Source organism: Beta vulgaris, chromosome 4 (genome assembly GCF_026745355.1).
Source record: "Beta vulgaris subsp. vulgaris cultivar EL10 chromosome 4, EL10.2, whole genome shotgun sequence".
Classification (NCBI taxonomy): Eukaryota; Viridiplantae; Streptophyta; class Magnoliopsida; order Caryophyllales; family Amaranthaceae; genus Beta; species Beta vulgaris.
The window spans coordinates 1,811,757-1,838,659 of NC_079205.1; the positions used below are offsets into that span (position 1 = coordinate 1,811,757).

The 26,903-nt window shown below is 32.1% G+C and overlaps 1 protein-coding gene across 1 annotated transcript; it reads right to left on the reverse strand.

Annotated features, from left to right (window-relative positions):
- Window positions 1-1,597: 1,597 nt before the first annotated feature.
- LOC104891780 (hypothetical protein) lies at window positions 1,598-12,009 on the reverse strand. Its single transcript, XM_010677535.3, has 6 exons — window positions 11,471-12,009; window positions 9,598-10,166; window positions 7,687-7,869; window positions 3,775-3,979; window positions 2,968-3,282; window positions 1,598-2,386 (listed from the first exon to the last, which is right to left on the reverse strand). Exons 1-6 carry the CDS (start codon window positions 11,982-11,984, stop codon window positions 2,004-2,006), a joined length of 2,169 nt encoding a protein of 722 aa, XP_010675837.1. The 5' UTR covers window positions 11,985-12,009; the 3' UTR covers window positions 1,598-2,003.
- Window positions 12,010-26,903: the final 14,894 nt, after the last annotated feature.

Here is a 26,903-nt window from a genome sequence, read left to right on the forward strand (position 1 = left end):
CCACATGACTCCTTTCCAATGACCTCCCAATTCCCTAGGATTCATCCCGTGGCGTTGGGAGCTCAAGCTTCGGGAAAGTTCGAAACCTTGTATTCCAATTCTAGAAATATAGGTCTATATATATGTAGAAAGTTGTATAATTAAATTGCACTAATCTTTTATCTTTTTGCTTTTAAAGGAGAAATATACTTTTCATTAATTAAAACGCAGTACTAACGTAGCTAAAACAATGGCAAATCAGAAAGCTTATATTACGCATATTTTGTAGTGATTTTATCTTATGATATACTTTGCAGATTATTTATTCAAATTTATAATATATTGCAAACTAAATCTTTGCACAATATATAGGGGTGGACCTATTAAGGGTCCTGGGTGGCACGTACCCCACAAAAAAAAAACGGATTCTTTTTACTTTTAACGTCAAGCAGATTTTTACAATAGGTTGAAATTAAAATGCGCGCTGAAAAATAACATATAATGCAAGTTGGTCCAGTGGTTCTCTTAAGAGCATGTAATATTGTAATTGTTGTTGCTGCCCACCACGGGTTCGACTTCCCCTACAGGCATTTTCTTTTTTTTCTTATTTGCGTTTGTTTTGTTTTGTTTTTTCTTTTTCTTTTTTACTTACTCTTTCTTTTCTCTATTTTAGCATTTTTTTCTTTTCCATTTTGGATCTTCATTTCATATTTTAAATAGTATCCATCTCCCTGAATTTTAGCTCTAATTTTAACCATTTTTTTTGTTTGTGATATAACGATTACTTTTTCTTTCATTTACAAATAAATGCAACAATTTTACTTTCGACATTATTCAAATATATTAATTATGACCAAGATTTATTTACAAATACTTACAAATAAATTTTACTATTTAAAATTTTGTTTTGATTTCTATTTACATTAAATAGATTTATATTAGCTTCTTATAAACTTTAGTAACAAATTAAAATAAAAGTTGCATATGTTGATGAATGTGAAAGTCAATATGTTAAATATACTAAAAATGGAGATAGTATTGAATAGTTAATATTATTAAGGTTGTGAAAATTTTAAAATATGATATTATGATTTTTCTTTTGTAATTTGATGCCCCACCAAAGTCCAAATCCTGGATCCGCCCCTTTATATACTCATAGATAATCAATCATCATATATATATTTCATTTAATTTTAGTTCCCCCCTCCCTACACACACGTCTTATCTCATTATCTACTAGCAATAATTATAATATGATGATATTTTGAACATATATACATTGAAATGAAATCTTTAATGACTCCTCACATATGATTTTTGATCTTATATAATAATTAATATATATGTTTATCTCATTATCTACTAGCAAAAATTATAATATAATGATGTTTTGAACATATATACATTGAAATGAAATCTTTAATGACTCCTCACATATGATTTTTGATCTTATATAATAATTAATATATACGGTTAAAGTCAACAAAATTTGATCAAAATATTCAAAATCTCTAAATAATGAGGGATGTGATATGCTCTAGCATCTCCTAGATCAGGCTCAACTAGATTTAAGAAATAAACTGCTTATGATATCAATTTGAGGAGAATAAGAATCTACTTTACCTCCATGAACATGCATCTCACAAGTTAAAACAATTTTTATGAAAACTATCAATCCAATTTAATTGCGATAAATACCATCTTTTTGTCACATGTAAAACCTAACCTTTAAGAGATTAGTAAAACCATGTAACTTGACTAATAATAACTACTACTTTCCTAAGTAAAAATCTTATGTCCCTTGTAATTTGGGCTCACATTCTTTAACATAATAAACTCTCTAGACACTCTTGAGTTGATATTTATATCGTGGTGCTGGAAGGGAGATATAAAATCAACATCCAATATATTTATTCTCAAACTAAATACTAAAGAACAAATCACATGAAGCCATACAGTACTTCATAAACAATCAAAATTCAGGAAGCAGCAAACTAGCTAAAAACCGAGGACAACCGAAGCTTTTAACAGCGTCTTGGTGCATGTACGCAGATGTGACCAGTGGAATGCCAAGTTTCACCCCCATCGTCGTGTGCATGATTGTTAAGCTTGTGCTTATGACGGGTAAAGAATTCTTTCCACACTTGAGTAAAGCCGTGACGTGAGAAGCTAGACCAAACAGCAGTTGAATTTTCATACCTAGTATGTGTTATGCGCCTATAATCCTCTACATCCTCATTCGCATATATGTCATCGTGGTCGATATCAAGAATAAAAAGTTCTCCATATGGCCTTGCAGAATGGATAAACTGAGGTAATGAGATGGGATCACAGGAAACAGCAGCAAGATCCGAAACCACAGAAAGGCTCCTTCCATCAGGACTAAAGAATGGATGGTTCACATGCCCTGTAAAATAAGTGCGTTGACAAACGTGTAAAGTCTAAATAGGAAAGATAAAGAAATACAGAAGGAGTATAATATAGGGTTAAGTTAAACTATTGTAAAGTATATATAAGAAATAATATAGTACATCAAAATGGATGATAGATCGGGTGTAAGTAGGTGAGGTCATCACCCTCTCTTCATCCCATATAATATGGGTATTTTCATTTACATTGAATCAAAGGGTAGCCCAATAGCTGCAGAATTAGGAATAATAGCACTAGAAATACTAGTGTTTCTGTAAAGTAGAGATTTGAAAAAAGGTTCACGAATATCATTAATTTCTATTGGAGGAGCAGCAATAAAGGCTATAAATTTTAATAATATAAAATTGATAAAAATTGTCAAAAAAAAAACCTTTTAAAAGTTTAATTTTGTGAAAAAAACTTTTAAAACATTCTTTGCAACACTGAAACCTTTTAACGAATGTTTTAAAAGGTTTTTTTTCGCAAAATTGAATTTTTAAAAGTTTTTTTTTTTTGGCAAATTTCCTAAAATTGGGTATCTAGATGATGTGGTCATCCATTGGATAATTTTATCACTACCTGCAAGATCACCACTTCTACTTCCAATGACTTTCACCCACACATCTGGATCGTCAGCCTTCACTAGATAGACTGCAAAGTAACCTGTGTCAAGACCATGGTCCATACCCTCTGTAGTCCTATTGCGGTTGGACGCGAATACTATCCACTCTCCACTTGGAGACCAATCACAATGTGTGTCAACCCAAGGACCATTCGTTAGCCTTGTTATTTCACCTTCCCCATTTTCCATTGACTGTAAATCTTCTATTATGTATAGATTTTTGTATTTCTTCTCCCCTCCATCTCTCGTTGATCGAAATACTAGTTTTGTTCCTGTTACAATTTACAACCCTTTTGTCAATATGGTGAGATAAAATGAAATCCCAGCTTACAGAAAAATGACAATATAATTCAATAAAGACGAACCTTGGTAATATATTAGTATGGCTAAAATATTATATCGACAAGGATTAAAGTCAAATGGAAATAACAAATGTATTACATAAGTAATATTTTTAAAATACTGTCCAAAAATGAAAACTTTCTCTTTACAATTCCTTTGTCACCAATTAATTGATCCCTTCGCCTTAACTCAAAATCCAAGACGCATTTTGAATAAGTTTGTAATATCGATGTTATGTATTGTACTCATGGTACCAATTTGAGGAAAATAAAAATCTCTGTAGTATATATATATATATATATATATATATATATATATATATATATATATGTTTAAGTTAGCTTAACATTAAAAAGATATCTTCGCTAGTTTTGAACTTCTTAAATTGGAAAAAAAAAACAAATAGATAGTGGGGGTGATACCGTCTGGATTGGTACATGGGAAGGCATTATTAAAACCGTTTGTTAGGCGTTTAAGTTGATGTTGACCACCACTACATGCATCAAGGATTGCACATATCTCAACTGTTGCGTCGGCCTTGAAAGCAGGTCCTTCACATATATAAAGCGTATCCTTGTTTGATTCTTGGCTCCAAACTGGTGCGAACACCCTGTTCGGCTCTTCTGCCTACGCAATATATACATACAACATAAAAGTTGGTCAAATATAAAGTTGAATTTCCAGAGCACCTCATAACTTTTTATATAAGTGCATCATGATTCGAGTATGGGTACTATATGCTAACGGACGCATAAGTATGTCCGCGCGCGAGCATCATATTCATACCAGGATGCGATTAAGAGGCATCCCTAACAACGCTTGAGGTTAATGTTGAAGTAAATATTAAGAAAGCAAAGCAATGGTGGGAAAAAATAAAAACAACAGACTACTTCATTAATTTTCACTCTAATAAAATCCGATACAAAGAAGATATAAATAGTAACATCATGCTAAGTAACTAACTCCTATTCTTAAGCCTAATAAACCCACTAACAACAAAACACTTAGTACACTTGTAACTCCTAGTAAACCCACGTAGAATCTAATACTTGCCACTAACCCACTAACTTAGCAAACTAACCCACTAACCCACGTTTGAATCATTTCCAACAGTTAATTGGGTGAATTTGTTCGAAAATATTGTTGGCGGCCATCTAATAAGATAAATAGAGAAATCTTTCCTCATGTCAGATCCATCATAACCATATACGTTTACAAGGATTATGCACCCTGTCAGAGGAACGGTACATCTATAAATAGCCATTTGGTACTATTGTACAGGTGCATTCTGAACACTATTTTCTCTCTCTACTTTCTCTCTCTACTTTCTCTCTCTATCTCTCTACATTCTCTCTATAATTCCTTCACGGACATAATGGTGACTTGAGCATCGGAGGGGGTTTCCTCGGAACCCCCGGATAGTTTTACATTTGCTGTCTTGCAGGGCTTCCATGACGGTCACGAGAGGTTTTCCATCGCAGCCGCAACTTCCAACACAAAGCGAATCACCCGTTTCAGAACCGAAACAATTAGTAAATGAGAAACACATTATTAATCTAGTTCAGAAACACAAGATGTCATGACTGTGAGTGATCTGTGAAAAATCTAATCATATACACTATCTAATTTACTACATGCGATATCTTCTTCCTATATACTATCTAATTTACTGCTTTGTTACTTAATTTTATACTAATATAACTATAAAGTTATAAAAAGTTGATACTATTATTAAAGCATATATTAAATTTGGTGAAAGAATATTAAATAAGGTTGATAAATAAATAATGATTATTATGAAAATGTTGCAGACACTTTATATTTACCTAGCAATAGTGAATTTACTTGCTTTCTTGTATCTCAAATATATGCTGTTAATGATCTTTATTTTGTATAATAGATTTTACAAACCTAAAACCTATTTTCCCTTTTGAAACTGATTCCTAATGATAAAAACTCATTACACTGTGTCAAAATTTTTGCAACACTTAACTTTTGCACTGGTTTTAAATCAACTTTCACACATTTTTGTTCGAATACAAAAAAATATCATAAGATTTGCCAATTGTTGGATTAGTCACTTACAATAATTTTTTCAATTCAAAATATCAACTTTTTGTTACAATTATTACTAATAATTACTCATATAATTTACTTTATTTGGCAAATGTGAAATCTGTCTCTATTATATTAGGAAGAGAGGAGGAAGATGGTGTCCCACTCTAAAAATACTAAATTACTCTCAATGATATAATGGAATGAAAAAAATTACAAATGAAAATAATTAAGAACCCTTTCTCATTTCAACTTGTCATTATAAACAAGTTAAAAATGGTATATACATCAAATATTTATTTCAATAAAAAATTAAATGGACAAAATATTTTGATCTTTTTTAATAAGAGAATATAATATAGATGACATCCACCTAAAAAGTCTGAAACACTCACTACTTTTGCTACTCTTTAATTCAGTTAAATCAACTCATTATGTCTATTCTTTTTGTTCACAACTCATTCATAAAAAATTAATATTAAAAATCATTCACAGCTTTTGTCAGTTTTTTTTACATTAGTGAACTAATATATCTAAATTCATCTAATATTAATCTTTCACATTTTAAGTGTAATCATAATTATAATATGGATAGAGTATATAATAGACTAGCAAGTTTTGAAATTAGTGCATAAGGCTAGTACAAATATAGCAAGCCTATGTGCCATGTGGCACTCTACTCAAACTTTTAATGCAAATGCTTTATGTCCATGTGAACTCTTTAATTTAAAATGTATAAATTGTGCAACTACAAGGTATCAAACATGTAACCTTTGAAAAAAAAAGTGAGAGTTTAACCATCAACACACTATAACGTTATTGTATAATATTTCAATTAAAGTATGATAAAATCTTATAATAATTATATTTAACTAAAAATACTAAAACAAGTATTTAGATATCTAATACAAGAGACTATCAGTGACATATTTTCTTACACCAATTACTCTTAAAACATTTTTTTCAAACTCAAAACCTTTATAGTATTTTAACTTATCACGTCATGACACCAATTTTTCAATTTCTCAATGGACATGCAAAATACGAAAATAAAGAAATGGATTATGAATTTATGAATAGTAACATATATTTTTTTTATCGTAATTGACCCGAGCCATCTTCCAGGCCAAAATACTAATTAATACTCTCTCCGTTTTTTTTTTAGATGTAACATATTGACTTTGGACACTATTCATCCAATACACTTTGACCATTAATTGTTATTTATACATAAGAAAAAATATAGTCATGTGGGATCTTATTTGATTCGTCATGGTATACACTTTCCAAATATATATTTTTCATAATTTTTACTTTTATACAACTAGAGATATTATCGGTCAAAGTTGTGCCTCGACAAATGTGAAAAGTCCAATGTTACATCTAAATAAAAATGGAGGGAGTATATATTAGAAGTAGTGTGAGACGTATGAAATATTTTTACGTTATATATTTCATCATACTCCCATAATGTTTCCTTTTATGTTTTCATCTTGCTCATTTGAAATCAGCAATTCAAAATAATTTTAAAAAACATTGACCAGAACTAGTTATTATTATACATAAAATTAAAATAGTAGCCAGGTGAGATCTTTTTAGATTCATATGTACGTAGTTTGAGAATATCTCAACTTGTCCTAAAGTTAGTTTTCTCGTCCCAAAATGATGTTCTCATTTCTCCTTTTTACGTTTGTCAATGAAATTCTTATATCATTATATCATTACCATCTTTAGTTACATATTAGTAAAAATTAGTGAAGTTTGATTTTCATAATGTGTTCATTGAGACGTATCAAACAAAACTCCACATGAATATAATATTTTCTTATATATTGGAAATAATTAGAAGATTGTGTTTACAAATGAATAGTGTCAAGAGATTGCAAATGGGAACCTCTATATATAGTTTTTGGAACTTGGAATATTAAAGTACCTATCTATACTATTATATCAAAAGGCATTCCTAAACAAGTAACTAACGTCATGTGGCACTATCCCTGATAATGTTTACTTCATGTAAACCATATACAATAAAAATAATCTGAAAATGCATGATTTAAAATTTGATCCCATGACTTCGAACTTATATACTAAAGTTTTAACCACTAAATCAAGTAATGTTTGGTGCATAATTTTAAATTAAGTATTAATAAATGAAAATTATATATACCCGCGATATAGCCCAGACCTAAATACTAGTTTAGAGATATGCAAGGTAAAAAGAATTCTGCATTGGAGATCGACTGTGCAAAAGTGAGTGACCAAGATAAAAAGAATACCTGATAAACAATATGCGACCCTTGGCTATCAATAACATACACAGTCTTGAACTCATTATCAATGAATGCGAGTTTGGTGTGATCTTTCGAAAAGGATGGAAAAGCTCCCGACATCCTAAATAAATCTACACCTGGTTCTGGAGATTCGACTTCTTCGAGCTTATCAAGGAGATCGGGACCATCCTGTCACAAAGTAAGGATGATGTCAATTCAGATCTACAAACGAAATTGACTACGATTGAAAGCAATAACTCTTATAGTTATCTTGTTTTTTCTCATTTTCTGATGAACAAGTTGATAGAAAGGTTCAATTGATCCCTGTTGAAGCTATTATACATACCGCATTACACACGTGAGTATCCCACATTGACAAAAGTTGAGAGATGAATTTAATTAAAGCAAAGGGGTCTACTCCCTTCATTGCTATATGATTTTAAGGGGGAACCTTCTTGAACTTGTGAAGTGGACTCTATCTTTTTATGATGGTTGTGACCTAGACGCATATTTAGAAATCGTATATTAAGTCACAGGGTGAATCCCAATCATTGCATATAATCCTATGTAAATTCTTTTTTTTTCATCAATTAAGTGAAATAGGAATGTCTTATATTGTTTGAGATTAAAATTAGGTGTGCTTGTAGTTTGAGATCACCATTTTATTTTAAAGTGTCTTTCAAAGATTTTTTTTGTCTAATTAGAGTTTAAATAAAAAATTATTAGTTAAACAACAACGAGCAAACTACCTTTAAAACGATCTTCTATGGATAGTCTAAAAGTCTAAAACTATTGTATTCAATATTTGTTCAATATTATGATAATTGAACTTATAATGACTACCTAGAGTTTTTGTACCTTTCAAAAGATTTATTAGTTGGAAATAGAATTTGATAATAAAGACATGTACTTTAGTAGTAAGATCAAGGCATTTGAAGTAAGCGGTCATGTGTTCGAGATGTTATACGCAAAGGTTTTTATCGTTCTCATCAAGGGAATGTATGTTACATAAGCATAGAAATCTCATGTTAGAGTACAAAGTGAAGCCACATCAATATATAAGATGGGATGATATACATGGCGGTTTATAATGCTTGTCCACATGTTTCAATAATAAATAAATGTAGATGTAGATATTGCAAAGTATTGTACCATGAATGCTAGATTGAATGTAAATGGGGATCTTCTCGACCTCTTTATAAAAAGTATCTATACAAATATGTGAAAAGGCATTCCTATTAAAGGAACAGTTTCACATGACACTTTTAGATCTCAAGTTTCTAATACACAATGTTTATAATTTGATTGAAAAATATTAGCAATGTGTAGTTACTAAATTCTAACATATGACTTTTGAAATAAAATGTGAGAGTTTAACCACTAATCCGCTATAATTTCAAGTGCTTAATGTTTCAAAGTAAAACATAATAAAGTCCTTAAATTATATGTCATTTTAAAGACATAGACAAGATTTTTGATCTCTAACACTTTTACTAAGTAATAACATTATCTTACGGTAATTTCATTGAAATTGTTATATTTATCCCCCATTTCTTAATTTTTTTTAACAACTTATCATGCCACAATGTCCATTTTTCAGTTTTGCACTAGATAGAATATTACTAAAAGCTAATAAAATCAATTATATATATATTATTTTGGATTTTTTGTGGGGAAGGAACAATTAAAATAGGCTTTTTGTAGGAAAATACTACTAATTTTTTTGGAGGGAAGGATCAATCAAAATAGTTATGTTTGCAACTATACACTACTTTATGATTCTGAGGCCATTTTGTCAACATTCCGGTGTTTTTGGAGATCGATCTTTTTTATCAAATTCTCGATTCAGATATGAATATCATATGACTTTCAACTAACAAATTAATCTTAGCTTTAAAAATAAAGACGAGTACGTACCTCATCTAAAGATTCTGTATTACACCGATGATAACCAATGCGCTTCTCACCATTGTAGTCAGCTATCACAAAGGGGTTATAGTGATCAGCCATAGGTTTGGTGTTCTCAGTGATTTTTATGGCTTCTTGCTCTCCACTACTATCAAAAATTTCAATATGTCGATACTGATCAACATCACGTTTGGCATGACTAAAATCTGATGACTCACGGATAGTTGCCACTACAACCGTGGTGTCGTCGATGGCTGCTGGTGTTACAGCATCAATGTCATCAGGGGTGACACGAGTGATGTCCGACGTCAAACCGCCGTCGCTGATATCGGCTCGAAACACACCCCAATGAGCTCCCTCTTTCTTGTGGAAAAATAGGACATCTTCACTCCCCCATGTCGGCCAACTACCATCTTCGACAACCATCTCGCGATTATAGGGCTCCTCTACATTCATCACAAATATGTTAGTATTTAGGTAGTCAATCTCGCCATCCCAACCACACGACTTTCCTTCGAAGGATGCCATTGCTATCTTTGTTCCGCAAGGTGATACTGCAGGGCTTAAATCAGCTAGTCCTGTTCATTACAAAAAGTTAAATGTGAATAATCATGGCATTTTGTGTGTGTATATATATATATATATATATATATATATATATATATATATATATATATTATATATATATATATATATATATATATATATATATATTAAAGTTAAGATGAAGTCCCTTGTAAGGAAGGGGGAAAATTGGGGATCCCTCCTTGCAAGGGGTGAGACTCGATACCTTGTTGACCTCTGGGATCGAAGGTGGTGTCAATACTACTAGGTGGTACTCCATGGCATTTTGTATATGTATATACCAGTTTTGGCCTCGACTTAGCTTGGATAAAGAATACATAAGATTTTTTTTAAAATAAAATATTTTGAATATTTTGATTTAGATCTTCATAATTATTTCAATATTTTAGCAAAATCAGTTTATCAACTACTAGTATAAGAATAAGATTGTCTAAAGTTTTTCAAGAAAGGAATTTTTTCAAGGAGATAGAGAGATCAGTTATATATGTCATCATTGGTGTATTTAATTATTTCCCAACAATATCAATAAATAATAGATATAGATAAAATATTTCTAGATGGATTTGATCTTGTTAATTCCTTTTTGACATACGTGAACATATTTAGCAGGTGAGATCTTATTAAATATGTTTTAAGATAATTTAAGACCTAATGTTCATGAGTGTGAATCGCGGACAGTAACAAATCAAGTGAAACAAAATGATAAACAACAGTGAAAGTATACATTTTTTTGGTGCGGAGGAGTGAATAAGGATCACAAAACAAAATCCAGAAAAACAATACATGCTCTTTAGTGTTTAGGAATTATATCATTTTACTTTCTAGTTTGATGCAAACATTTGGTGAGAAGTTTAAATTCAATAATAAATTACTCCATCTGTTTAGAAATAGTTGCACCATTTGCAAACTGTTTACTAATCTTCTATGCACGCGATGTCTGCATAAATTATTTCAGCAATTATTCTTAAATTTCATCCAAATATAATTTTGAAGGATATAATTTTGTAATCATCATTAGTAGTAATTACTATCATGTTGTATACATAGCAAAATATAAAATTACTTAATGAAGAAGTTGTTCTCTCGATATCAATATTTAGAGATCTAAATTTTCTAACCATTCATCGACAAGCGTGAAAATCTGAAATGTTGCAACTATTTCTAAACGGAGAAAATATACCATAACAGTAAGTTTCAAAATTAAATAAAACTTAGTTTCATACAAGAAGAAAAATTTACATGTACGTTGAAAACAAAAGGTACGGTATACGTAGAAGATAAATTGGAGAGAACAAACCTTCTGGTGTGAGACGGGTAGTTTCTCCGGTAATAAGATGGGTCTTATAGACGGTAGTCCAAGGTTGGCGACGCTCCGAGGCGGGGTCCTTGGTGGTGACATAGATAAGATAATCGCCGGCAATACACCCACTATCTTCCATGCGCACGCCATTGAAAGTGTGGTAAAGATGAGAAATAGGGAAGACTTCGTAAACGGGTGGCTCATCATCAAGTCGAAGCGACAAATGAAGTGTTTCGAGGCCGTTACCTCGTTCGGAGACAAAAATCAGGCCGGTTAGACGGCCTGAATCGACATCGTCGTCGTCAACTTCAGAAGCTATTTTGGGATGTTTGAGAATTTTTTTTAGAGCTTCAGGTGCAATGAAGTGCCCATTGCTATTGTAGGACAATTCATCAGTCATGCATATCTCATCTTCTATAGACGTTGGTGAGATTGGACATGAGTAGATATCAAATTTCACAGTTGGACGGTAGGTTGTAAAGAAAGAAAGGCTTCCTCTATTATCTGCCATTTTTCTTGCTCTCGGCTAAATTTCTTTTGACAAATTGAAGTTAATGTTATAAATCCACTCCCATTTTTGACGTGTATAAATAGGAGTGAGCGACACTGAATAGTGAATACCTAGCTAAGTCAAACTTTTCAGAATTGGTTTTGGACTCGGTAAGAAACAATTCCATTAAATCTATAAACCAAATTTAGTTCCAATCCAACCATGTCCGTATGTAGAATGAGAAACGGGTCGCAAAGACCTAGTTAACCTTATTAGGAAAATGCGACTTTTTGCTTATTTTACGAAATTTTTGCTCATTTTATGAAATATTTGCTCATTTTATGTTTCTGGTCATTCTTTTTTTCTCCTTATTTTAAATATTTTTTGCTCATTTGTTCATTTAGTAGATCGGATAAATTGACTAGTTAGATTCTAAAATCTATTATGATATTAATTTCCACAAGAACTATAAACCTTTTTTTGTTATCATTTGCGAAGACTTTTCACTTCTTTAGACTTTTTATATATTAGCAAACCTGAATATTTAAAACAAAACTATGTCTAAAAGTGATGGCACGATGCTCAGCAAACAAGAAGAAAGGGAAGTTTGCTACGATTTTTTAAAACGTCATAATCAAAATCAAGATCAAATCCAACTAAACCATGATGTTTGATTAATTTTGAGGTTCATTTCTAGGCTCATCTACATATTTGTTCTCTGGTCTGCTCAGCCTATTGTATCTTGCACGATATACACGTATTTTCTGTAGGGATAATCTCCCCAAATCCTAAATACTTGCTTTGTTGTTTTAGATGCAATATTTACGTTTTTGGTGAGTTTATTAAAATAAGCAAATGTTGCATCTAGAAAACAGATAGAGTATTATTATGGTGTTTGTTAAAAAAGAGAAAAAAAAGAAAAGTAATTAAATCATGGAAATTTTACTGACGATGAATTTTTTCCATGTGAAGAAGGATAATACTTTGGTTTACTTAAAGTCACCAATTTATGGCAAAGACTCTACTAGTTAAAGAAGAAACTAGTCTAAGATGGCAGAATAGATTTATTAAAAAGCTTGACTTTTGTAGCCAAATTATCATGATGGCTTATTGCAGAAGCTCATGAGTTATGCTCATGGGTTATGCTCATTTATTTGCATTGCCGTGAGTATTTATGAATAACAAGAAGAAGAAAAAAGCACACGTATGTTGAAATTATAGAAGTATGCCAAGTAGTTTTTTTTAACCAATTTAGTTTCATCCAATGCATCAATTCTTGTAAAATATACAGGACATTTATTCTTGTGATATACTCATATCCAGTAATATATATTCTGGTAAAATATAATAATTTCAGCATCATCCTGTGCTATTTTTTAAGAGATAACTAGTTATTAGGCCCGGGCTATGCCCCGGGTAAGAAAATTTTCATTTATTAATATTGTACTTTGATAAGATAGCACTAAATACAATTTGGTCTAGTGGTTAAAACTTTAGTACATGAACTTGAGGTCAGGGGATCAAAACCTATACTATGCAATTTCTAATTTTTTTTATTGGACATGGATTACATGAACTAAATTAAAACTCCTTAGGGAGAGCGCCACGTGACATCGTTCCTGGTTTACGCACGCCTTTTAATATATTAGTATAGATTCATACGATCTATACTTCAAAAGAATTTTACTTTTTTCTTTCAAGTTGGTAAGATGAAGGACTTTATTGAACTGGCAGCTCGCATAGGTATAACCAGCTAGGTTTGCAGGTCAGAATCCTTGGAGGGAAGGGGGATTGTAAGGGAAACCTCACCCCCAAAGAGCCCCTAGTAGAATTTGATCACATGACCTTGAAGTCATGAGGCCAAACCTTTATCGCTAGGCCAAGTCTTGCTTGGTATGCAACATTTACATATAGTAACTAATATTCATCTACTAACTTTATCACATTTTCTGTCACAAATGTACTAACAAAAATATAGTGAAGTAAGATCTTCTTTTTTATTGCTAAGCAAGTAATAGTATGAATCACCAAAAGAAATATACAACCTAAGCTCTCCAAGCCAAGAGCAGTCCAACTAGATTGGCCCCCTCATAGAACAAGGAAAGCATACAACAAACTAAACAAGCATTTTAGCTCAAAAAAACATTTTCAAACCAGATTTTGTCATTTTGAGAAATCTTTTTAAGATGCACCAATTTCACTCTCACTCTCAACTTTTTAATTCGTCTTTATTTATACTTTTATAATATCAATTTTTTATAATTTTTATTTATAACATTTAAAGATATTAAGTATCAAAATACTGCATTGGATATATGTAATTTTTGCATTCTTTATAACTAAAGGAATAATATAGTTTTTTTACGAGCGAGGAATAATTAAGTTAAAGAATGATATACGCAATTCTAAGAATTATATAAGAAGATAAAAATTAAAAATATAAAAAATAACTAAATATTAATAACATTAAATAATGCATGATTTTGTCATTAGTTCTTAAACTAGATTGGATAAATTGACTAGCTAGATTTTAGAATTGATGGATAAGATGTTATGATGTTAATTTATGCATGATCCCGTAGACTTTTCACTTCTTTCGACTTCCTATGTACTAGCAGACCTGAATATTTAAAACAAAGCTACGTCTGAAAGTGATGGCACGATGTATTTGCATTTACAGCATCTACAAACTTGTTTTTTTTTTTTTTTTTTTTTTTGATAATTTCTACAGACTTGTTCTCTGCTGTACTCAGCCTCTTGTAACTTGCACGAAGTACACGCGTATTTCCAGCCTTGTTCTCTAATTTTTATAGGGGAATCGGGGATAAAGCATATTATTCGACATTTGGATTTATTGCCGTTTCCAGCAATTAATTTACAATTAGTTATTAGGTCTGGGCTATGCTCCGGGTTAGAAAAAAATTCATTTATTAATATAATACTTTATGATAATAACACTAAATACAATTTAGCCTAGTGGTTAAAACTTTAGTATATGTACTTGAGGTTTCAAGATCAAATCTTATACTATGCAGTTTCTAGATTTTTTTTACTGTACATAGATTACATGAATTAAAACTCCTTAGGAAAAGCGCTACTTAACACAGTTTATTGTTTATGCACGCCTTTTAATATATTTGTATAGATTGAAAGTCAAAGATACAAAGAATAATGTACCTCCTACAAACAACTTCCTTTATGTGAAAACTAACACAAACAATCATCGTAAGCCGATGTCTTATGTAACTAAAGGTCATATTTTGATTATTGGTCTAGATGATGTATGTGCTGATTATATGTGAGCTAGTATCCTTAGTTTTGAAAGGATCAACTTTGATGGTGCCATGGTGGAGGCTTTTCTTTTAATGATATTACTTCTTCTATTCTTTTTTTCTATTGCAATAATAGTTTGAGTAGAATGTTTTTGGGAAAGTGAAAAGGTGAATAGTTTAGCATAAATGTATCCATTTAATTAACTAGAGTAGAAGAGTACATAGATCCTCAATAAAGAAAAATCAACGAGGAAATTTGTGTTATTATTGATGATTTTAGTAAGATGAAGTAAGAGCAATATTGATAAATTAGATAGAACTGAAAATGGGTCTGAGCAACCCATTAAAGAGAAGGAGAGTCCAGTTCACATAGAAGCCTAAAGGAAGGTTTCATACTAAAATCAATTGACAATAATAGGAGTATCGACTCTAGCTTATATTATGATACTTTCTCACCTCTTTCTCAAATGTGGGACAACTCACATGTGCACAACATATATGAGGTTCAACAAACATTGTCCACTATAGTTGTTTTTTTTTTTTACCAAAAATGAAATTGTTATAATAAATGTGAATCTATCCAAAATGGTAATTGTTGCAATAGAAAAAGAACGCATGTAGTATTATTTTAGTGTTATGGAAAGTCTTTGCCGACTCGGTTATTTTGTGCAGCAGCTTCATCTTTTAGATATTAGAATTTTTTGCAGGCGATGCGTGCTTGAATTTTTTTCTAAACAGAAACTCGATTTTCTTCGGCATAAGAGTCAAAATTTGAACATTAGACATACAAAGTATGATTGTTTTTAGTTGTGAAATTTGATTGGTTTAGTTTCTGTCACTTAAGTCTCTCACCATTCTTTTTTTTTTTTCTTTTCAAAGTTAAATTTTATGAACAAAATAGAAATTTTATTGAATTTATTTATGATTTCTAATATTACAATTTTTTAGTTGATTTTTGAATTAAATACAGGACTTCATAAATTGTAAAGAAAGTGGACACTTTGATTTCAAGTCCATTTTTTCATAGGTTGTAGTTTGTAAGTGAATTTTTAAGTTTTTATAAAGTTTTCTCATTTTAGTGATTTGCATAACATAAATTATGCAATTTTATGATTTTTTAGTTGACTTGTGAGTGATTGTTATAATTATATTTTTGGTATTTTTGTTTGAAACTCCCTTTGATTTGTAAGTGAATTTGTAATTTAGAATGGGAAGAAGGGCAAAATAGGCATTTCAAAAGAGGACACCGTTGCTCTCCCTTCCCTTATATAATAGAGATTAGGATTCTGGACATATTATCCTTATATATATTTTTTTTTTTTTGATACGGAAAAGAAACTTAGACTTGACCCCTAATCTGGAGGCCAGCCTAAAACATCCTTACGGATGATAAGGGAGAAATCAATACAATAGGGAGGAAACCGATACAAAAGGGAAGGATAGTCGTGCGCCTTCCTAGCCATAAAGTCCGCTGCACAATTAGCTTCACGAAAACAATGAATGAACCTGCACTCAAGAAACCGAGACACATCAGCACTAGCATCTGAAACAATGTTAGAAATTTCCCACGGGATTTGCCAAGACTTTTTCATAGAATTAATGACTCCTAGATTATCTCCTTCAATGATGAGATGAGAGATATCCAGGGAGAGAGCAGCCTTAACCCCTTCCCTAAGAGCCCAAGCCTCCGTCTGAATTATAGACACATGAGAGCCTAAAGCTTTGCCACCAGCAAGAAGCACATCGCCCACACTATTTCGAATGACAAAACCAAGGGAAGCATTACCATTGCTAACCTTAGACCCATCAAAATTCAGTTTCAAAAAACTAGGGGGAGGAGGAGACCAAATAAGGTTCCTACCAGACCTAGGAGCTTTAGGGGCAATGTTCTTAGAAACGAGAGAAAGGGAGGGATGCTCAAAGTCTTCGCAATTTGTATCAATCCAGCTACAAAAAAACTTATTAATTTGAAAACTAGCTCGGCGGGGAGTAATGCCTTCATCATTAAAAATAACTCTATTTCTAAAAAACCAAATAAACCACCAGACAAAGGAGAATTTGCTAATATCATCAGATGAAGAAACGGACTTACAGGCGTTAAGCCAAACACGAAAAGAGGCTAAATTAGAAAAATCAAAGTCGGAAGGAAGAAGAGGCCAATCTCCACTAGCATGGAGACAGGCAAAAGTGTCTAACGTAAAAGGACACTCAAAACACAAATTATTCAAAGATTCTGGGGCATTACTACAAAGAACACACTGTTGTGGGAGAAAAATCTTGCACTTTTCAAGTCTATCCTTAGTGGGAAGCCCATCATGACAAGCTTTCCACAAAAAGTTTTTAATCTTAGGAGGGACACTAAGCTTCCAAATCCAATCAAAATCCACTTTGTAAAATTAGGATTTAGCAACCCTTGTGCTAACAAGTAGCCAGATTTCACAGAATATTCTCCATTAGTTGTTAACCCCCAAATTAAGGTATCAGACTGCGGGTTAGACGGAAGGAAAGACAGAGAAATAGCAGAGACAATATGAGGAGGGAGAAGGGAATTTAATTTAGCCTTATCCCAATTGCCATGACTATCAATAACCTCACTAACTTTAAAGTTCTCACAGAAAAGAGGAGGTTGGACGATACTTCTAAGGGGATATTGGAAGATCCAATTATCATCCCAAAAGAATATCCTTTCCATTACCTACTAGCCACCTGAGACCTTTCTTAAAAAGCGGGCGCAAACTCATAAGTTTTCTCCACTGCCAAGATGCCACCGAAGAAACCTTATGAGTCATTATGGATTGATTTTGCTATATTTTTTTTTAACCAAATTAACCCATAGGTTAGAAGAATTATGAATAACCTTCCAAAGAAGCTTCATCTGGAGAGCTATATTATTGATATCTGCTTTACGAATGCCAAGACCACCATATTGTTTTGGAAGACAAATTTTATCCCAACCTATAAGGTTAGCAGACTTATTTGAAACATCTTTGTTCCAAAAAAAATTTCTATAAGTTTTATCCAAAGAGGTCAAAATCTTTTTAGGAAGATAGAAGCTCTGCATTTGAAAATTTGCTTTAGTAGCTAGGTTGGATTGGATTAAAACCGTTCGTCCAGCTTGGGAAAGAGAATTAGCTTTCCACTTCGGAAGCTGATTAATAGTCTTAGAAAGGACTTTCCCAAAAGTTTCTTTAGTAACCCTAGAGTCAATAATCAGACAACCCAAATAGTCACCCAAATCATTTGTTTCCTTCATACCCAAAATAGATGAAAAGTTCGATTTAGCAAGATCTGAGACATTAGGAGAGCATTGGAATGCAGATTTGTGAAAATTAACTAGTTGCCCAGACATAGAGCAATATTTATCTAAAATATCTTTAATAATCATACAACTTTGATCATTAGCTTTGGAAAAAATCATAGTATCATCTGCAAATGTAAGGAAAGAGATTCTGATACCTGATTTACCTACAGATACTCCTATTAGCTTTTCCTTCTGAGAGCTGGCAAAGGCGATTTGTCTGGCTAAGAGTTCAGCACAGAGAATAAATAAGTACGGAGATAGAGGGTCTCCTTGACGAATACCACGAGATGGGAAAAATCTCTCCCCTAGAATGCCATTAACTAACACAAAAAAGGATGAGGAAGAGATACAAGACTTAATCCAGTCCACCCATTGGGAGCAAAAACCTAATTTTTTCAAAGTAACCAAGATATAATTCCATTCCAGTCTATCATAGGCTTTTTCCATATCTAATTTAATGGCAATCCATCCCTCATTACCCGTTTTCTTACTAAAAGAATGAAAAACTTCATGAGCTATCAGAATATTATCCTGAATTAATCTGTCAGGGACAAAAGCTCCTTGAAGGGGGTGAATGATTTTCCCCATGACAATTTTGAGACGATTAGTAATAATTTTTGAAATGATCTTATAGATAGTAGAGCATAGACTAATAGGACGAAAGTGATTTGCACATGTAGGGTTGTCTATTTTAGGGATTAAGGCAAGAAAAGTATGATTAATCTCCTTTAACAAATTTCCAGAGTGAAATGCTTTACCGCAAGATAAAAATAAAGTGCGTTTAACCTTCAGTTTTAGAGAGATTAAGTGATTACATTATTTTAGAGTTGAAAGATTACTTTAATTTATGAGCAGACTTGTTTTCAGGAGCCCATTTTTGTACGTATAATTTTTCCGTTAGTTTCTCCATCTTTATTACTCGATTCATTCTTTTCCTCCACCACAATTTTCAATTTGTTCTCCTATATCCTTATTTCGTGGTATTCTCAGTATTTAGCATATTAGTGTGACTGTCTAATTTGCAACCTCTTCCTAGGAATAAGAAGGAATAATATTCTTAAAAAGGGGTAACATTCCTAATATAATGAATTAAGGGTCTATTCTTTTCATTTTTATATACCCAAAATTATGTTAATTAAACTAAAACTTTCTTAACTTTTCTGAACATTTCTAAATTTTTTGGAACTTTTTATGAGTTCTCTAATCTTGTGTACTTTTCTTAATATTTCTAAACGTGTCTTAGGCTCTTACCATTTCTCGTCTTTTTTTTAGTACTTTTACGTTTTTTTTATACTTCCTCCGTTTCAAAATAGATGGTACATTGTTGACTAAAATGCTTGTCGAGGCACTACTTTGACTACTAATATCTTTAATTATGTATTAGAGTAAAGTATAAAATTTTGATTTTCTGAAAATATACATTAAGACAAATTCAACAACATATTACATTATAACATTTAATTTACCTAAGAGCATTCCCAATGGTGATGGGTTTGATCACCAAATTTTCCTACTTACTCATGTTTTGATCATTTCATGATCAAATGTATCACCTCCACCCCACTCATGAACAAAAAAACCATCAAACTCCACTTTATCTCTCCTACTTTTCACTACCCCACCTCAACTTTCTCTCTCCTATTTCTCTTTCCTACTTCAATAAATAATATAATTTACATATTAAAAATAAAAATAAATCATCTTATGATTACTTAAAATTATAATAATTAATTACCAAAAAAACATGAGTTTTTTTTTTCCCTCTTTTTAGGTGAGGAGGAGAAGGTAAAAAATTATAGAGAAAAATGATGTATAAATATTTTTAGAGAGAAAAAGGTGAGGAGGAGAAGTGTTTTTTTTTTGTTCTGAAATATATCAATATGGGTATCATTTTATAGAGGAGAAAAAAAAAAGAATTTTGGTATTTTTTTTTTTGAAATAGGAATTTTCTGGGAAATTCCGTGGAAATTTCCACGAAATTTCCCAAAAAAAACACAGCAGCATCCATGTGGCAGCTTGCCACTGGCTGGCTGTGTGTGACAATGCAATTTTTGTCTTCAATTTGCACAGTTCAAGCTTGCCACATGGTGATGAGTTTTTTCACATGGTGAGCAATGACATGATATGTCACTTGGTGATAGGTTTTGTATCACCAATGGGATGCTTGCTTTTTTTGTTCAACCCAAAATTTCTGATTTTGGTGATGGATTATATCACCATTGGGAGTGCTCTAATAGTAAATAATGCATGATCAAACCTCATTCATGAATAGTGGAAAAGTCAACAATGTAGCATCTATTTTGAAACGGAGGAAGTAGAATTTTTTTATCAGATCAGAAAATTTCAGGTGAACTAAACATAACCTTAGTAGTCTTAATTCACTTAAAACCTAACTAACTTATTATTTACAATAAATTTACTAACCTATCCACCTAGTTAATTACCCTAATTCAAACCCCCATCCATCTCCCTTAAAAAAAACCCCTCTTATGAATGTTTGGTGCGGTTTCTTTGACATCCTTAATTTGAGTAGATCCATCGAAATTAGTACAGTGTATGATAAGGCTTCCTTAGAAGAAATACTTATAACAGAGGAATTGAAGAAAACTTTTGCAGCCTAACTTCCTAGTAAAATGGCATGTCTTTGCCCCTTCAATGAAATGAAACGCTAATTATTAAAAAAAACGGAGAATTTACTACTGGAACTTGTTGATGTGATTCAAGATTTATCTACGTTGTTTTGGTATATATGGAGTACAAGAACATGCCATATTGCCATTGGCTAGTGTAATGTTCGGGCTGAGTTTTGCAAAATCTGACATATCTAATTAGTAATTACAATATTATTGAGCTTGAGCTATTGAACTTGCCAAAATTTTCATTTGATAGAAACTAAGTATCAGAACTTTTCTTCAATTCCTCTGTTATAATTAGGTAAGGCTACATAAATTCGCTTCTAAGAATGGTGTAAGCTCTAAATCAATTACGTTCAAGTCGCTCGTAATGAAATAATTTATGTTAAAATTATAATTAAGTATAGGGTAGGTTAGTAAATTTATTTTAAATAATGAGTTAGCTTGGTTTTAAGTGAACTAAGACCACTACGTATAACTAGTTATAGTAGGAGGAGGTCACTTAATATAATTATGATTCTGGCCTGCCATCAAGTAGAAAAATCCAAAGTAAGAGGCCACCATGTAGAATTTCTCAAATTTTAAATATTTTTTAATGTTACCGAACTTTTCTAAATTTTTCTAGAAATAAGTATAACAATAAGTTGAAGAGCACCAACCCTAGGTGGGTATAACGATTAGAAAAATCATTGGATACAATGAAGGGTTGTGTTGTATGAACTTTAGTGGTGTAGAACTGTAGTCTGTAGGTATTAGAAGAAAGGAAAGGAGTAATGGGTGAAACGTTACCTTGATCTAACGTATCATACGAAAATTGAGTTTAGGCTACGACTGAAAATCATTGGCATACAGGGAGACCAGTATGATGAAAATAGAGATGGAAAGGAATAAACAATCAAGTAGGTAATGCTGCAATTATTTTGGAATTTCTTAATACATAAATTATTTTAGGTGTAATTATTAATGTGTATGATCAAAATCACCGTTTTTTTTAAAATAAAAATTTCACATGAAATGAAACAAATGACATTAGATGTTAGATCCATGTTTATGTAATCCATGTTATATAGTGCCTACTTTATTTTTGGTAGGTCAAACTTTAAATTTTTTGACTAAATTTTCTCAGTTGTATATATAAAAAAAACATATTTATGTGGGATCTTGTTAGATTCGTCTCCATGTGTAGTTTCATAATATCAACTTTGTATATTTTTTATTAATATGAAATTGAAGATATTAAAGGTCAAAGTTACGTCTTGGAGACCGTGTAAAAAAGAAACAAGCATTATATTATGAGACGGATGGGGTAATTTCGATGGATGTAACTAAGTGTCCCATGATCAAAAATCAAAATCCACGTAACTTTCAGTGTTGTCACGCACATCTTGATTTTAATATTGATGACGACGTTGTCATGATGTAATTAAGTTTATGTCATGCAATTGACTTTTAACTTCTGTAGATTTTGTAGTTATATATTTTCGAAGTTTATGTCATGAATTGACATTTCAACTTCTTTAGACTTTTTTCTTTTTCCTTTTTTTGAAGAATAACTTCTTTAGAGCTTGTAGTTATATAAAAGCAGATCCTAAAATGGCGCTACGGCAAATTATTTTTTGAAGAATCACTTCTTTATGTGTGAAAATGATGGCATGATGCGTACATTTCTAGTTAACTAGGGACTCGTCTCTGGTTGGTTACACAGTCTTCTTGACAAAATAGATTAAATGGAAAAAAGTTGGAATTATTATTAACTTAATGGAGTATCTATAGTGTAAGAACATAAACTGGTAATAACTATAAGTAACTTATCTGATAATCGTGGCGTGATAAAATCACTATCCTAAAGTTGAATTTTTCCCGTAATAACACACAGACTCTTAGCAATCAACCTCCAGGGCTACACAATTTATGCGTTTTCGGTATTGGCAAAAAAGCAGATTGAGAACGTTCTTGAATAATGCCCAGAATATTAGCGGAGAAAGAGAACAGAGAAGAAGAAGAGATTGTATGTTTTTGTCTTTCAATCCAACCAAAATGCCAGTATTTATAGAGAGAGGAAACCAGATTGAGGTCAGAATAAGGTTGCAAACGTGGGAAAAACGGTCACTTAGTGGGAAGAATCATGACATCAATTATGGAGAGAAATTAGGGAAAACCGTAACCATTAAGGGAAAAAAACGGAAACTTAAGACTGATAAAAATGTTCATTAAATGCTGACAAACATTAACACAAAAAGATAGTTAAGTTAAGTTTATTGCCCAAAATCCAAAGCCCAAAGCCCAAAGCCCGGTCCAGGCAGCGTGCATATGGTAACTTATAGCCACTAAAAGCCTCATTACTACACAATTCAAAAGGTAGAGGAAAAGTAATAGTTATAAACCTTACACTTCCCTTTTATTTTTTTGATGTGGGACAAATGACTCTTCATATTCTTTTGAAACAAACTTTGAGTTTCTAAGAAATATTGTTATAAACTCCAACATATAGTACATTATATAAATCTTAACTTACGTAAAACTAGAAAACCTATCCTAAACTAAATATAATACCAAGAAATATTATCTCTAAATATATACTTTTAGATATATTTAGATAAACAATTCGATCTAAATAAATAGATTTAGGAAATATTCATAAATCTATCCTAACATCCTCCCATAATCGCAATGGCAATCATACAAACGTTATGACTGGAAAAACAAAAAAAACCCTAGCCAATCCTTGTGGAATAATAGCAGCAACTTCAGTATTTAACCAAAAAGTTAAAGCCCAAGACCTGAAACAAGCAAACGGTAGCACTCCTAAACTAATATGAAATTGGATCCTCAAATTTTATACCCAACGGATCTGGATTGGATCAGGATCCTCGATCCTAGGTTTTAAAAACGAAATTTGACTGGGTCCAAAATTATTACCCGAACCCAGATCTATTTAATCCTTTTTTAAAGTTATTTTCAAATATATAATTAAAGAGTAAAACTTAATGTTAAACTTTTAATACTATTTATGCTTGGATTTCTTATATTAAGGTTGAATTAATTGCTCCTAATCAAGGTGCATTTATCAGTGGAAGAAGCATCATCAATAACATACTCCTATGTCAAGATTTGGTCAAGAGATTTGATAGAAGGACCAATCAAGTGCCTAGTGTGATGATGAAGATTGCCTTGAAGAAGGCATATGATTCAATAGAATGGCAATTTGTGAATGATCTCTTGAAAGCCCTCAGGTTCCCTTCTCACTTTATTACATGTGTAATGGCTTGTATTACATCACCAAAGTTCACTTTGCTGATAAATGGAGGAAATGAAGGCTATTTTCCAGCTAAGAGAGGGTTAAGGCAGGGGGACCCTATGTCCCCTTTATTATTTGTGTTGTGTATGGACTATTTGTCCAGGATTTTTAGCTATATCAGTGATACTCAGGGCTTTAAACACTTTATTGGGTGTGCTGGGATGAAGTTGAATCATCTTTGCTTTGCAGACGATCTGCTAGTGTTTTGTAAGGGAGATCCAAAATCAGTTTATATGTTATTGCAAGGTCTCAAGCAGTTCTCAGATTCTTCAGGTCTCAAAGCCAATAATAGTAAATCTGCTATGTACTGCAAAGGAGTTTCTGGAATGGAAGTAGAAAGAATGCAGCACTTCTCAGGTTTTGAACAAGGGAATTTACCTTTTAAATACTTAGGTGTTCCCATCACTGCAAGGAAAATTACAACAGCTGATTGTGAGGCCTTAGTAGAGAAGATGGTGGCTAAAATTAGACAATGGAGTACTAGGAGTTTGTCTTTTGCAGGAAGGGCTCAGTTAATCAATGCAGTCTTGATGAGTATTCATAGTTATTGGGCCCAGATCTTTATTTTGCCTAATCAAGTGATTCAAAACATCAATATGGTGTGTAGGTGCTTTTTGTGGCATGGGAAAGCAACTGAGTACAAGGGAGGGTATGTGAAGTGGGATAGAGTTTGTATTGATAAGAAGTATGGGGGTCTGGGTTTAGAAATATCAGCAAATGGAATCAGGCTGCAGTGGGAAAGATTGTTTGGCATATAGGAATCAATAAGTCAGATATGTGGATAAAATGGGTTCATACTGTGTACATAAAGAACCAAATATGGTGGGATTATGAAATTCCACAAGGAGCTAGCTGGGTGATGAAGCATCTTGGAAAGGTTAGAGATGGGTTAAAAGAGCTGCAGGTTCACACATGGCCTATTAATACTCCATACAAGATTAATAAGGTCTACCAACAGCTAATGGGAGAACAACAGAGGTTAAGATGGGCTCCAGGGGTTTGGAGTCGTTTGTCTATTCCAAAACACAAATTCATCATATGGCTCAACGTTCAAGGTAGATTACAGACTCGAGAAAAACTCCATAGGATAGGGGTTAGTCAGGAAGATGAATGTTGCATCTGTGGTCTGTACAAGGAAACCCATGAACACTTGATCTTCAGCTGTGTGTATAGTCAGAGATTAATGACTAAGGTCATGTTATGATTGGGCTTCAAGTACAAACTCAGGACATTACCTCAGTGGATCATGTGGATTCAAAGATCATACAGAGGATCAAGAACAAGAAGGCAGGTGATGCTTACTGTAATTGCTGCTGTTGGTTACCAGGTCTGGAGAATCAGGAATTGATCTTATTGGGAGGCTATGATAGATAGTGTAGATAAAAGCTTCAAAAGTGTACAGTTTATAGTTAAACATAGATTACAAAGTTGGATACCGAAGAAATGTAGTTCAGTTGATAGAAGGTGGATTGAGGATTTGTAAAGTTTTCTGCTAAGGCTTGTCTTAGCTGCTGGGTTTTGCTTTCACTTGTCTGAAAGCTGAGGTTGTAATGTGGTGTTGTTTTGGTTGCAATATATTACTCACTTACCAAAAAAAAAAGGTTGAATGCTTGTTTACTTCAACATCGACAAATGAAATGCCAAATAGTATTGTTTTGTTCTTTAAAATCGTTTATTATTGTGAAAATTAGGGTTGTTTGAAGAAAATAGGTTAGGATCTATTTTGAACCCGAATCCGTAGAATTCATTGGATCTGGATCCTAAATTTATTACCCAGTGGATCCGGGTCGAATATGTATCCATGAATAATAAACGAATTTGAATCCTAGAAGATCTCGTCCAGATCCTTCCCATTAATATCCTTTATCCTAACATTTTTTATAACTTGCACGAAATTTCAAGTAACGGTTTATTATAGTACTATATGGTCTATTTGAAAAAGAAAAGGTTGATATTTATAACTTTGTTATCAGAATTTTTTATTGTTCATACTTTCTTCATTTTTTTAATTGTACCATTTCATTTTCACATTTGTCGATGAGCTCTTTCGAACGTCAATATTTCTAATTGCGTATAAGTAAATATTATAAAATTTTGATATTTGGAATTCTTTGTATTGAGAAGAACCTAACAATACCCCACTAAATTATATTTTTTCTTATATAATTATGTGAGATAACTTAACAAAGTTGGTTGATGAATAGTGCAAAAAATGATTGGTACAATAAAAACAGAGGAAGTATTTGGAATGTTGGCATAAAGATTTTTTAAATTCTAAAATATAGTTATGTGTGATCTTATATAATTTGTTTTAATGGGTACATTAAAATATCAAATTTTTATACTGTTTAATACTCCCTCCGTCCCAAAATATAGTTCTCATTTCCTTTTTCACGGTAATTTATGCAAGTAGAATCTAAGAGGGATAGTAAAAAA